The 13,215-nt window shown below is 37.7% G+C and overlaps 1 protein-coding gene across 2 annotated transcripts; it reads left to right on the top strand.

Moving 5' to 3' along the window:
- The first annotated feature begins 1,045 nt into the window (after positions 1 to 1,045).
- MRPS31 (mitochondrial ribosomal protein S31) lies at positions 1,046 to 12,862 on the top strand. Of its 2 annotated transcripts, XM_087716927.1 has the most exons (8): positions 1,106 to 1,246; positions 2,855 to 3,074; positions 4,837 to 4,951; positions 5,092 to 5,238; positions 6,138 to 6,272; positions 8,861 to 8,925; positions 10,087 to 10,245; positions 12,270 to 12,862. In XM_087716927.1, the coding sequence occupies exons 2-8, from the start codon at positions 3,062 to 3,064 to the stop codon at positions 12,527 to 12,529; spliced, it is 894 nt and encodes a 297-aa protein (XP_087573053.1). In that variant the 5' UTR covers positions 1,106 to 1,246; positions 2,855 to 3,061; the 3' UTR covers positions 12,530 to 12,862. The 2 variants fall into 2 exon arrangements, with proteins under 2 accessions (XP_013908273.2, XP_087573053.1); XM_014052798.2 differs by lacking the exon at positions 4,837 to 4,951 and having other exon boundaries at positions 1,046 to 1,246; positions 2,850 to 3,074.
- Positions 12,863 to 13,215: the final 353 nt, after the last annotated feature.

Below are 13,215 nucleotides of genomic sequence, written 5' to 3'. Positions count from 1 at the left end.
GCTGCCCTCCCTCCAGAGCCCGCCCGAAGGCCGGCCAGGTGGCCTTGGCAGCTTTAGAGGGAGCGGGGGAGGCCTCGAGTCTCTGGGGCGTTTTGCAATTTACCTTTTAAAGGAGAATATTTGTAGCTCAGGGTCGACATAAGGGGTCCTTGGTGCTCTTTGAGCTTCATTGTTTTCTTGCAGAGATTTCATTACCCAGACTACTAGGTAACATCATCACTGAGGATCTTATCTCGTTTGAGTAATGAAACGTCTGCAAGAACACAAGCGTGCTCTCCGAGAGTACCCTCAAATTACCTTTTAATTTAATTGGTAAATTAAACCCCCTTCTTGGATCTACCCCTTTGCATGCCGCACATTTAGACCTGGTTGTCACCTCGCTCTGTATGCAGGATAGATAGATGATAGATAGATAGATAGATAGATAGATAGATAGATAGATAGATAGATAGATAGATAGGCATAGATAGATAGATAGATGATAGATAGATAGGCATAGATAGATAGATAGATAGATAGATAGATAGATAGGAGAGATAGGCATAGATAGATAGATAGATAGATAGATAGATAGATAGATAGATGATAGGAGAGATAGGCATAGATAGATAGATAGATAGATGATAGATAGATAGGCATAGATAGATAGATAGATAGATAGATAGATGGATGGATGGATGGATGGATGGATGGATGGATGGATGGATAGATAGATAGATAGATAGATAGATAGGAGAGATAGGCATAGATAGATAGATGATAGATAGATAGGAGAGATAGGGATAGATAGATAGATAGATAGATAGATAGATAGATAGATAGATAGATAGATAGACAGACAGACAGACAGACAGACAGCTAGCTAGCTTTGGGGCTTAGGGTATTAGGTGAACGTCATCAATACATTTTAGAAATCATCATTTCCCACCCTCTCAACATGCATGCAGTAAATATTTAAACGGCTGCGTCCCTTTTCCCTCGTTTAGAACGAAAAACAACACCCAAAGAGAGCAAGGTTTATCCGCCTGCGGAACCAATATTTGGGCGTTTGCGTTCCGGACGGATTGGTGGGGCGGGACCTTGTCGGAACCTTGTAGCGGAAGCCTTTTGTGGTACGGAAAGATTGAGCGTGACTCCTTGTCGCTTCCAGGATAATGTGGCGGAGAAGCGCCAGGGTCCCCGGGAGGCTCTGTGCTGTGGTGTGCTTTGGTGCTCCACGAAAGGACGTGGCGGTGGCCTTGCACAGGTACGTCCTTGGGAGAGAAGAAGGTGACTCCCCCCCCCCCGTAAGAGTATCGGTCTTCCATGCCCCGTTTCTAAGGCAATTGATATTCTCCTTTCAGATGTTTGCAAGGGGTGGGTGGGTGTTGCCTCTCCGCATCATTCTTTTTCCAAGGGTTCTTTGGAGTGTTCTGTGACGAATCGTGCGCAGGCGGTAGGTTTTAGAGGTGAGAGAGGGACAAAACGTCTTTTTTTAATATTAAATTCAGCTCGCTCAGGAGGTTTTGGGGTGAGTTCACGAAAGACATGAGGTTTGGTTGTGGTTGCTACAGATTCGACCAATTTTGTAAATCAGAATAGTGTTAATGTACTGGGTGAATACGGACGCTGATTCAGCAACAATAGTCTTACACATGATTACAATAACAGAATAAAGATTCAATGTTAATAACAGAACAATAGAGGTTGGAAGGGACCTTGGAGATCTTCTAGTCCAACCCCTGCTCAGGCAGGAAAACCTATACCATTTCAGACAATCTTTTCTTTAAAACCTCCAGGATTGGGGCACCCACAATTCCTTGAGGCAAGTCGTTCCACTGATTAATTGTTCTAAATGTCAGGAAATTTCTCCTTAGTTCTAGGTTGCTTCTCTCCTTGATTAGTTTCCATCCACTACTTCTTGTCCAGCCTTCAGGTCCTTTGAAGAATAGGTTGACCCCCTCTTCTTTGTGGCAACCTCTTAAAAAAAACACTGCAGTGTGCTTAAACTACATTAAGATGAACGTATCCAGCCTAATTCTCTTTCTTCAAAATTCATACTGTGGGAATTTGGGAGTTCCTTCTTGTCTCTGTCAAACACACCCAGTGTTACTTTTGGGATTTTCTCATCTGATAGCCCCCATTCTGTAAACCCTAACCATATAAAAATGGTTCTAATCAATTTTATATGCAAAATAGCATCTATTTTCTTTACTCAAAATCAGTGGATATGGTTCTCCTCCAGAAAAATATTTACTAAGGCATTGAAAGCCTAGTTACGTGTCCTGGCCTGAAGTCCCAAGTATGTGAAGGAGCCAATTTCTTGATTATTTTAACATCTATGGATTGTCACATTTTCTTGGCTGCTGAATATATTTCATTATTATTTTTTGTATTGTGAGTGTAGCTTGGATTTTAATTGATCTTGTGATTGCCATCCAGCATCACTTGTTTGAGATGGGCAGCCATACAAATTGAATAAACATTAGAAAAACTCAAAAACAAAGGTGTGATTATTATTAAATAATGCTAACAAGTTTATATTGCGTATATTTTTCCTGGAATTGCATTTTTAAAATTTACACATAAAGAGCAAATGCAAGTTTCTGGTGGAGTTTACTATATGTATAGTAAGTATAGTATAGCAGCTTTGTGAAATAAGGCACATTTTGTATGTTTTAACATTTAACATTATTTTGACATTAAAAGAAACCCTGGGATTACCTGACCATAAAACATTAAATGTTTTATATATCTCAGTCTTGTTGCACATATTTGCATGATCTCATAATAATCTCTTGTTATGAGTTTTTAGGTTGAAAAAAAATTAAAAATCTGTATCATTAGTCTGCTTTTTACATCTTTCCTAGTAAAGGACACAAATTCTTTAGTACCACCACTACCTTCTGCAGTAAGGAAGATGATCAAATCAGCTGCACCAATACAAATGTTTCACCAGAACAGGAGCAGGAAACAGAAGTACAAAAAAAGAAAAATTTGCTGCAATTAATCCATGGAATGAAAATAGAACTAAGTACAAAGAAGAAGATTATGGAGAATTCCCAAAGCAAATTGCTGGAAGATGATGAAAAAAGGTAGCATATTTTCATACTGTTTGTCAACAAATACTGTGGCTGTTTGATACATACCAAAAAGGGGCAATGAATACGATAAATAAAAGGTGTATTTAAAAGAAAAATAATAAAGAGCCAGAAGGACACTTGGTATGTATTCTGTCTGATTCAGAAATGATCAGCTTTATTCATTGTGTTCAGTGGTGGGTTTCTAGTTGGTTTACTACCGGTTTGCTTGTGCATGCGCGCACGCTTGTGTGGGTGGGCAGAGCCTCCCGCTGCTGCTACTAACGGTTCGCCCGAAGCAGGAGCAACTCACCTCTGATTGTGTTGTGAAAATAAGGAAAAATTCTTCACATTCTTTATTCTGATTTTGTGTGAAGTCATTCTCACTCAAGGAATCCAAACCTGTGGGCTGTGTGTATGAACCCAAGAGTTCTCTCCTTAAATTGTTTTGCCAAATTGTGGTGGCAAGGAACAAAGAAAACCCCCCAACTAATTGCCAGGAACTAGACAGTCCTATTTATTCATTTTATGTTTGTTTATTTGTACCCCATGTTTATTATTTGTACAAATGACTCAAGGCAGTGAACATAAACAGTACTCCTTCCTTCTCCTATTTTTCCCAAAACAACAATTCTGTGAGGTGAGTTGGGCTGAAAGAGAGTGACTGGTCCAAGATCACCCAGCTGTTTTCATGCTAAGGAGGGACTAGAACCCTCAGTCTCCTGGTGTCTATCCTGGTATCTTCACCAATCGGCCCAACTGACTCTTTACCAGGATACCTGTTGCTGTTTCTATTGGCATTAGCAGTTTATTACCGCAGTTCTGCAGTACCACAGCTAAAGCCTTATGTGGGCTCCTCAACAATCCCAGGTTTCTTTTCCTTGCATTAATGTTTCTCATAGCCCTTTTTGTTTTTTGCTTTCATTATAAGCATTGGGCTAGTCTTCTTTTCTGCTTGCTTGTTCTGGTGTCCTGGCTTCTGCCTTTTCATTGTGAATCATTGATCATCCACTAGAGAACTTTGATCAACTGACTAGGCAGAAAGAGTTCTATCTGCTGCATATGAGAGGGACAAGGATATAAAAATATTATACAGGTGGAAGAAAGTAGATTACATCTCCTTCAGTTTTCTGGATAACATCTGAAGTTCTCCAGATGCTGTTGCTTTTATAATAACTGCAATTGATGAGAGCTAGAATCTAGCAACATATGGAGTACAGTAGTTTGACTACTTCGGGGTTACATACTGTAAGATATGCAAAGATGCATGTAAACATTACTGATATATCTTTTTGTAGAAATGTGTAGCTTTTTTTCCTTAGAGATGAAAATATGAAGATAACCAGAATACTTGTTAGTGCTAGTACTTCGCAGTTTTAGAAATATGTTATCTGGAGCCTGCCTGATGTTGATCAATCATAAGAGGACTGGGCTAAATATTTTTTAAAAAATCATATATTTGGGTTTGATTCATTTTTCAGAACAAACTTTCCTGATAATGAGGATTTGGTCTTATTAATAGTGATTCAAATTTCCAAAGGGGAAAAACAAGGAATTGGAAAATTTCCTATGCAAATTAAGGGGATTTGAATAGGAAAATGGCCAGTTTGAAATGGAATTTTTTCTGATAAAAAGAGTGAATAATTTAAAATATTTGTGAGGGATTATCACCTAAAAAACAGTAATTGAAATGTTAAAAGTTGTCTTACTGTATTATGCAATTGGTATAATTTAACCATTACTAAATTATTACATTTATGAAGCCGTTTTTCAATAGAAAAATTAAGGCCTGGAAAATATTTCCTTTCAATGACTAATAAGGAATCAAGTGGACATATGTCCTGCTTTACCGAGAACGGTTCCCTATTTGAAAGAGTTGAAGCTAGTATAGTGTGAGTATTTTAAAAAAATTGAATGATGCTTTCTTCTACTGTATTCATTGTTAATTTTGTGCCTGTTCTCAGAAGGTTAGCAAAATATGGGCAACAAAGAATGTAAAATGAGCATTTATATTTTGGATTTCTTTTTTCAGCAACCAACACGTCCCAGAATTGGAGGCAGCAGCCTCTGCTGTTGCATCTTCACTCCCATTCGATAAAGAAAAGACAACTTCGGAACTGTTGCATTTGGTAAAAAAGCACAAGGAAGAAATGAATGCGCATAAGATAGCTGACCTAAGGTTTGTAGCTATAATTCTGTTCCCATAATATGCTTATCACATTGAAAACAGACAATAGTAATAATTTGGTTTTATTTGCCTTCTTTTAAAAATGCTAATTTATATGATGATAAATGATACTTACGTTTCTTTTGGAAATTCTGGAAGTTTTGCCAACAGCATCTTTTCCCTGTTCTCTAGATTAGCAGTCAGGTGCATCTTCATTACTTCCTTAATAGAACTTCTCTGATCTTCAGCAGCCAAATCTAGTTAAGGTGCTTGTGCTGACTTACAGAATTCTTTGTGGTCAGGCGTCAGTAACTACCTTCACTCATTTTTCAGTCTACTACTTACAAATAATGCAAGGTTAAACAGAGCATTTTCTGTTACTGCCGTAATGTTTGGGAAGACATTATCACTGAAGACTGGCAATATGATCAGTGGTAATGGCCATTACAAATTCCTACTGAATTCTAAGGAAATAGGGAAGATAGCTTTGTTCTGGCTGATCTTCCGGAGAAGGGTAGACCGAATTGCATTATTTTGTAAATTATGTAAAGATGATGGATACGGAGTTCATTTGCTTGTTTAAAAGCATTCTTGTCACTCTTCTTTAGTTTATACGGTTCCCATTACCATAATTCAAACACAGAAAATATAGTCACTGCTGCTAGGTTTCTGGTCTGTGTAAAAAAATAGGGAAAGATGGAAGGAGGTGTGGGAAGAATAGGTTTCAGAATATCCACACAATTGAATTTTTCTTTACAATTTCATATTTTCATATTTTTACATTTTCTTTACATTTTCATATTTATGTTTCATTTCTTTATTGCACCAGAATAGCAAACATGAACAAAAAATCTGTACTGTGCATCCTTCAATACATTCCAATATTTACATGCTAATATTTTTAATTTTAGCAAGTTTATGGCAAGCATGAAAATTAGAAGAAAACCTATGAAACGAAAAGCCTTCAAAGCATCCAGTGAAATTGAATGTGATGAAGATGAAGATGGCAATATGGCACATATTAAGGAAATTAGTAGAATTAAAAGGTACTTTACTTGATGATTTTCTGCATGTATGTCTTTAAAATCCTGAATTTATAAATCATTACAGGTAGTCCTTGAGTTACAACTATCCATTTAGTGACCATTTGAAGTTACAACAGCACCAAAAAAGTGACTTATGACCATTTTTCACACATATGACTGTTGTAGCATCCACATGATCACATGCTCAAAATTCAGGTGCTTGACAATTGTGGTGCATTGATGACATTGCACTGTCCTAGGGTCATGTGATTACCATTTATAACCTTCCCATCTGGTTTCCTGATAAGCAGAGTCAATGGGGAAGCCAGATTCGCTTAACAATTTCAGTGACTTACATAAAAACTGTGGCAAAAAGTCACAAAATGAGGCACAACTTACTTAACAATTGCCTGGCTTAGCCACAGAAATTTTGGGCTCAGTTGTGGTTGTAAGTCAAGGACTACCTGTACAAGGATGGCCAAATGTTGCTGTGTTGAAGCATGCCACATTCTTTCTCCTTATCCCCCCCTCCCACTTTATTGTCACGTGCTACAGAAGGTTAGACTTGTCACATTTTTAATATGCCATAAAAATCAGGCTTAATAAAATAGCTTAAGGCTGGCAGGTACCAGTATGTAAACTCTAATTGCCGGCAACTGCTGCTGACTGCAACTCAGCAATTCGATTCTCACCAGGCTGAAGGTTGACTCAGCCTTCCATCCTTCCGAGGTCGGTAAAATGAGGACCCAGGTTGTTGGGGGCAATAGGCTGTAAAACCGCTTAGAAAGGGCTGTAAATTACTGTGAAGTGGTATATAAGTCTTAAGTGCTGTTGCTATTGCTATTATTCTTTAGCTGTTGGGTATCTGCAGAAAAAGGGATGGCCTCTGTGGACCTGATGTTGTGCAACTGCTATATCAGTCATGGAGCATAGATATTGAAAAACAAACAGATATTTTAAAAATCATCAAAATAGGTCACTAATTTTAGAGAGTTCTCTAATCAACCTCTTCCCCATCTCACTATTCCTTTTTGGCGTAAACAACATTTTGGGTTAAACATTTTTCAGAAAGGCAATACAAAATTGCAAAGAAAGTAAAGCATGATACAAAAATGAAATATAGCTAAAGTTAGATTGTACTAGCAGCATTTATTGTATCCCTCCATACTCTTCTACCTTACTAACCAATGTTGCATCTATCACATCCATACACTCCTTCATACATCACCCTTTTTATGTTAAAATTATCAACAGTAGACAGAAGCATGCTCTTATACAAGTAATTTTTGCTTCATTCAACAAGCATTTATTTCTTGGGGTAAAGTATATTCCACATATTACCTTTCAACTATTATTTCCATATCTTAAAATTTTTCTATACCCTTTCCAGCTTTTCATCAACATTTCTCCAAAATATACCAATGCAGCTACCATATTTTTTTGAGTATAAGACACATTGGAGTATAAGATGCACCAAAATTTTGAAGAGGCAAATTTTTAAAAAAGTTTTTGCACTCTGTAGACCTCTGAAAAACAGCCAATTTTTTTGCAAAAACGGGCTCGATTTATGTCAAAAAAAGGGGGGGACATGCACAGCCTTTAGGAAGCTCCCAGAGTGCTCCTGGGGGCTGGAAAAGCAAAAACAAGCAAAAAATGGCCCATTTTTCACTCATTTTTGCCCTCCCCAGCCCCCAGGAGCACTCTGGAAGCCTCCTAAAGGCTATGCATGGCCATTTTTGCAAAGTGGGCAGGGTTTCGGGAAGCCAAAAGTGCTGTATTCAGTGTATAAGACGCACCAAGATTTTCACCCTCTTTTTTGAGAGAAAAAGGTGTGTCTTATAGTCTGAAAAATATGGTACTTACTTTTACCCCATTTGTGTCCAATATGAAATTGTTCAGTCCATTTCCTTGTTAAATACAGTATATTACTCTTTGATATGTATATTTTTAGATCCATGATCCTTTTTGGACCATGTAGTCTGTCTTTTTCCTTTGCAGAAAATATTTCAGATTCTCAACTAACAAGGCAGTGTTGTCTTCATATTGAAAAATTCATATGTTCACATCCCAACCAACGTATCCCTTCCTGTGACCACGAGCATTCCTTATTAGGTCACTTCCTCAAAACAATGCCATCTGTTGGAATCTAGGAAGCATGGTAATTGGCTGCAATGCCTGCCTTATGGAATGGTCTCTCCTTATGATTCCACTGGCCTTCTAGCCTGGTTGGTCTTCACAAAGTCTTTGAAGACTTCGATATTCCCTCAAGATATCTGGGAGAGTCTGATCATATGTGGTTTCGCACCAATTATGTGTTTTGCTTTTGTTCTTGTTTATGGAAAACTAATCTGATTGTACGCTGCCTAGAGTCATATTTTGGCAAGTTGGGTGGCCACATGTGTATAAATAAATTTAATTTAGTTTTTGTGTCTGTGTGACTGCATGAACAATGCAACTATTGTTACATGATTGAAAAATGTGTGGGCAATGATGGCTTGAAAACAGATCAGAGGAGTATGTTTAAGATTTCAAACTGTTTGGGACAGAGTTCAGAATTATTCATATGGATCCTTCAGCAAAAGGAGAATTTTTAATTATTATTATTTTAGGAATCTCTATTCTGGAGAAAGGCTACAGATTTTCACTCCTAAATCAGAGGGAGCACGTAAAACAGGTTAGTCACAAAATAGTTACTATAATCATACCAGAAGATAATTTGAGTGTAATAAAACTCATCCACTCGATGCTCATTGCATTAATCTTGAACATGCCACAAACCGTGTTATAGAAATTCCCTATGTGTATTTGGAGAAGAGGCTAATTGCTTAACAGCAAGGGAGAATTTGAAACCAGATACTCAAGACAGGGTAAATCAATAAAAATTGAGGGAATTTTACCTGGTGTTTGCATAGAAGTGTTGAAAACTATGTTAAATGCAGACATTTGGCTCTCAGTCAGAGAAGAGTTTCTTTAGTAACTGAGTGCAGGCTTCACATATAAAAAAATTGTTTTTAATTCCTGGCATTTCTAGGTAAGATTTTTTTTTTAAAAAAATCCAATGCCCAAAGTTGACTCTGGCTCCATGGTTCCCAACATGGGGCCAAGGCCCCACTAGGGGGGGGGATTTGATTTTTAATGGGGGCAATTTGAACCTTGATTAAACCAAATTAATGGCCTTTTAGGCTTCCTATATGTGAGTAGAGTTCACTTTTTGAGTAAAATAAGAATTGTATGTCATGGTGCGGGGGGGGGGGGGGATCAGGATTTTAGAGATGCTTAGGTGGGGCATGGCCAAAATAGGTTGGGAACCACTGCTTTAACCCCTAACAACCACAACAGGAAAGGAAGAGATTGCTGTTGGTAAGCAATGACATCTGGCTTTACAACCACGTTTTTTAATGACCCAAATTCCTGTCTCGGTTGTGATTGTAAGTCAAGGATCACCTGTAACTACAACATTTGTTTTAAGGAACAGATTTCTTTATAGGGAAGCTAGAGAAAATTTATCCAGTTTTTTTTTATTTTCACTTCAGACTGAAACATAAAGAAATAAAATTATAATTTCTCTCACTTTTCCTGCTAGTTCAAATAATGTCAGAGTACTTATCCTCATAGTACTCTTCATTCATGTAGCATTTTTGAACATATTTTCAAACAATAATTAATTTTTAAATTGAAATATACATTCAGTCAGCTCTGAAGCTAATAAAGCACGTGAATTTGTAAGGAAAATTGAGAACAGAAAAGTGGTATGGAAAACAGTTGTCCTTTTATTGAGCTGTGCTATGCTGTTATAGCGTGTCAATTTTTCCAACTTTCAATTTCCAAACATTAGGGGTGCTCAAACGTTTTGACATGCCAACAATTTGGGATCTAGAATTTGCCAAAACCATTACATCCAACTTTTCACTTCCACCCCAGAATGGTTTTGAGGAGATGATACAGTGGACAAATGAGGGAAAACTTTGGGAGTTCCCAATTAATAATGAAGTTGGTGAGTATCCTAAAAGGGCTCTGAGCAGCTCAGTAAAAATTGGGGGTGGAGGTTTTGGGAGGTTAGATTCAGAGGGACAGTACAGTACAGTATATTGTACAAAAAATGGGTAAGTCATTTGCAGAATTTGCATATTGTTTTTTTAGACTTTTGACTGTTTTCAAACATAGTTGTTTTTTATTTTATTTTGTTTAAATAAGTTAACAAACAAAAAAATTCTGAATTACCATCACTTTTTATGAACCTCTGGGAAAACAAAGAGATCCCTTTTACTTCATGTCTTCAAAATGAGAATTAAAGGCTACTTCAAATATTTGAAGAAAACAGGACACAATTTCACGTGATAAGTGAAAAAGATGTTATGTGGTCCTCTCAGATACACCTTAATCAAGAGTTACCTTGAACTACAAGATGGGCAGTACAGTGGTACTTTGGTACTCAGTCACTTTGAAACTCATCGAATTTGGTACTCAGTGCATTTTGTCCATGTACTCATTGTTTGTTTGAGCTAGAACTTATCGCTGTCAACTGCCTTGTACTACATCCGGGATGGCGAACCTATGGCACTTGTGCCACAGGTGGCACACGGAGCCATTTGCCAGGGCACGTGAGGCATTGCCCTGTCAGCTGGCCAGCTGAGTTCAGCCTTTTTAAAAGCCATTTTTCGCCCTCCCCAGGCGCCAAAGGCTTTATAGGAGCCTAGGGAAGGTGAAAAGAGCCTCCACCACCACCACCCGGAGGCCCTCTGGAGCTTCAGGAACTTCCCTGAAGCCTCTGGAGCGCAAAAAAAAATGGCCCTTTGGGCAAACCAGAAGTTTGGGAACAGACTTCTTGTTTGCTCGTAGAGTCGGTTTAAGCCCTCCAGAGCCTTCAGGGACCTTCAGGAGGCTTCCCTGAAGCCTCCGGAAGGCTAAAAACGGTCCTATGAGCAAACTGGGAGGCTTCAAGGAAGCCTCCTGAAGGTCCCTGAAGCCTCCGGAGGGTTTAAACCGTCCCTACGAGCAAACCGGAAGTGACTTCCGGTTTGCTCATAGGGTTGCTTTTTGCCCTTCGGAGGCTTTAGGGAAGCCTCCTGAAGGTCCCTGAAGCCTCCGGAGGGCCTCCCGGGGGGGGGGGGAGGGGACAGGGGAGGCTGTTTTCGCCTTCCCCACGCTCCTATAAAGCCTCTGGAGCCTGAGGAGGGCAAAAAAGGCATGCAAAAAAGGGGGGGAGCGCCTCATGCGTGCATGCGCACTGGGGGGGTGCGTTGCATTATGGGACCCCCCTGCGCTCCCCCCCCCTTATGATACGTGAGCCAAAAAAGGTTCGCCATTGTTGCACTACATTATTTCTTTGGGAAAAATTTGTTTGGTACTCAATTGTTTTTGATACTCATCATGCTTCCTGGAATCTATCAATGAGTACTGAGGTACCACTGTATATAAGTTTGGGGAGAAGGAAGTAAGGGGGGGAGGGAAGAAAAGGGTATGGAAAAGAAGAAATGAGGGAAGAGAAGAGGGAGGGAAGGAATAAGATACCTAACCTTTGATGTTTATAATGATTTGATAGTATGGGAATATCTCGAAATGTAGTTGTATTGTTTTTTACAAGTTATGGATGTTGTATTTTCTTTTTACCAATAAAATCTTTTTTTTAAATAAAAAAAAAGTTTGATAAATATAAATAAATTATCTGCTCTTTTCAGTTTCATGGATTTTACTTTTTAAAATATATAAGTTGAATGATAGACTCAAAAAATGTACATGTTTTTTGGGGACATCCAGATAGCACAAGAGGATGTATAAAGCTTTTCATTTACTTGGTCAGCTGAGCAATGTATTAAATTTATAAAAAAAATTGTAGTATTTTAAAAAACTAATAATTATCAGAGTGGCTTTTTAAAGCTCAAGATATCAGTAAGAACATTGTCTTAGGGATTAATGTTTGCAAATAATTTGCAAATTATAAGACAAGGTACGGCAATCTGCTCTGGGAGGTTGTGAATTGAAGTGCTTTGACAGTGATTGTATCTTTTCCTTTGTCAGGACTTGAAGATGATGCTGAATTTTATGAACATATATTTCTGGATAAGCATTTGGCAGACTTTCCTAAAGAAGGACCAATTCGCCACTTCATGGAACTTGTAACATGCGGACTTTCCAAAAATCCCTACTTAAGTGTGAAACAAAAAGTAGAACACATTCAATGGTTCCGGGATTATTTCAAGGAAAAAGAAGAGTTGCTGAAGGAAATTGAAGCCCATGAGAAGGAAGCTTTGGTTCAAATAGAGAATACATCAAAATGAAAATTCAAAAAGTCATGTTCTAATGTAAATAATCATTGGGAGGTTGTACAGCATAATCTGGAAAGAACCTGATTCAGAGATGGTTTAATCTGGCTTGCAAATTGTTGAATAAAATGTATATTTCTCTGTTTATTAATGTTCTTAAAATAGCATTTACAATGTTTTGCTCTAAAATATTGGAGTGAAATCAGTCTGAAGATTAAAGAGAAACCATCAACTGATGTTCATTGGTAATGCTTACTAATAGTATATAGCACTTTAGGATAAACCTTTCTGTATTTTTACAGTATTTCCCCATTTTCAATAATGAAAATATAAAATAGAATTAAGTCACTTGTTTATTGCTTGAGATTTATTCTAGAAAGAAATTTCTTGCAAAATGATACACTGTTTCTTTCCACATGGATCTATATATTGCACCAGCTTATGTTTTCTGTGCCTTTATCCTCAATTTTCCGTGTGTGTGTGTGTGCGTGCATTTAATTAGATATGCTAAAATAAGATTTTATTCAGACTTGCTGATTGCTTTAGAATTTGAAGATAAATAATACTAGATACTGCTTGAAATACTTATATTTTTATAAACAAATCTGAATTACTAATCCCATGTATTTATCAGTGTCGCCTGATTTTTCATCTCTCCCATTCTTTTCCATGTTTTTTAAATATAATTTAAAAAAATCATT

Source organism: Thamnophis sirtalis, unplaced genomic scaffold (genome assembly GCF_051295495.1).
Source record: "Thamnophis sirtalis isolate CommonGarterSnake01/CBP01778 unplaced genomic scaffold, rThaSir2_p1.2 scaffold_5, whole genome shotgun sequence".
Lineage (NCBI taxonomy): Eukaryota > Metazoa > Chordata > Lepidosauria > Squamata > Natricidae > Thamnophis > Thamnophis sirtalis.
The sequence above is the reverse complement of the archived record's forward strand: the minus strand, read 5'-3'. Positions and strand labels throughout refer to the sequence as shown.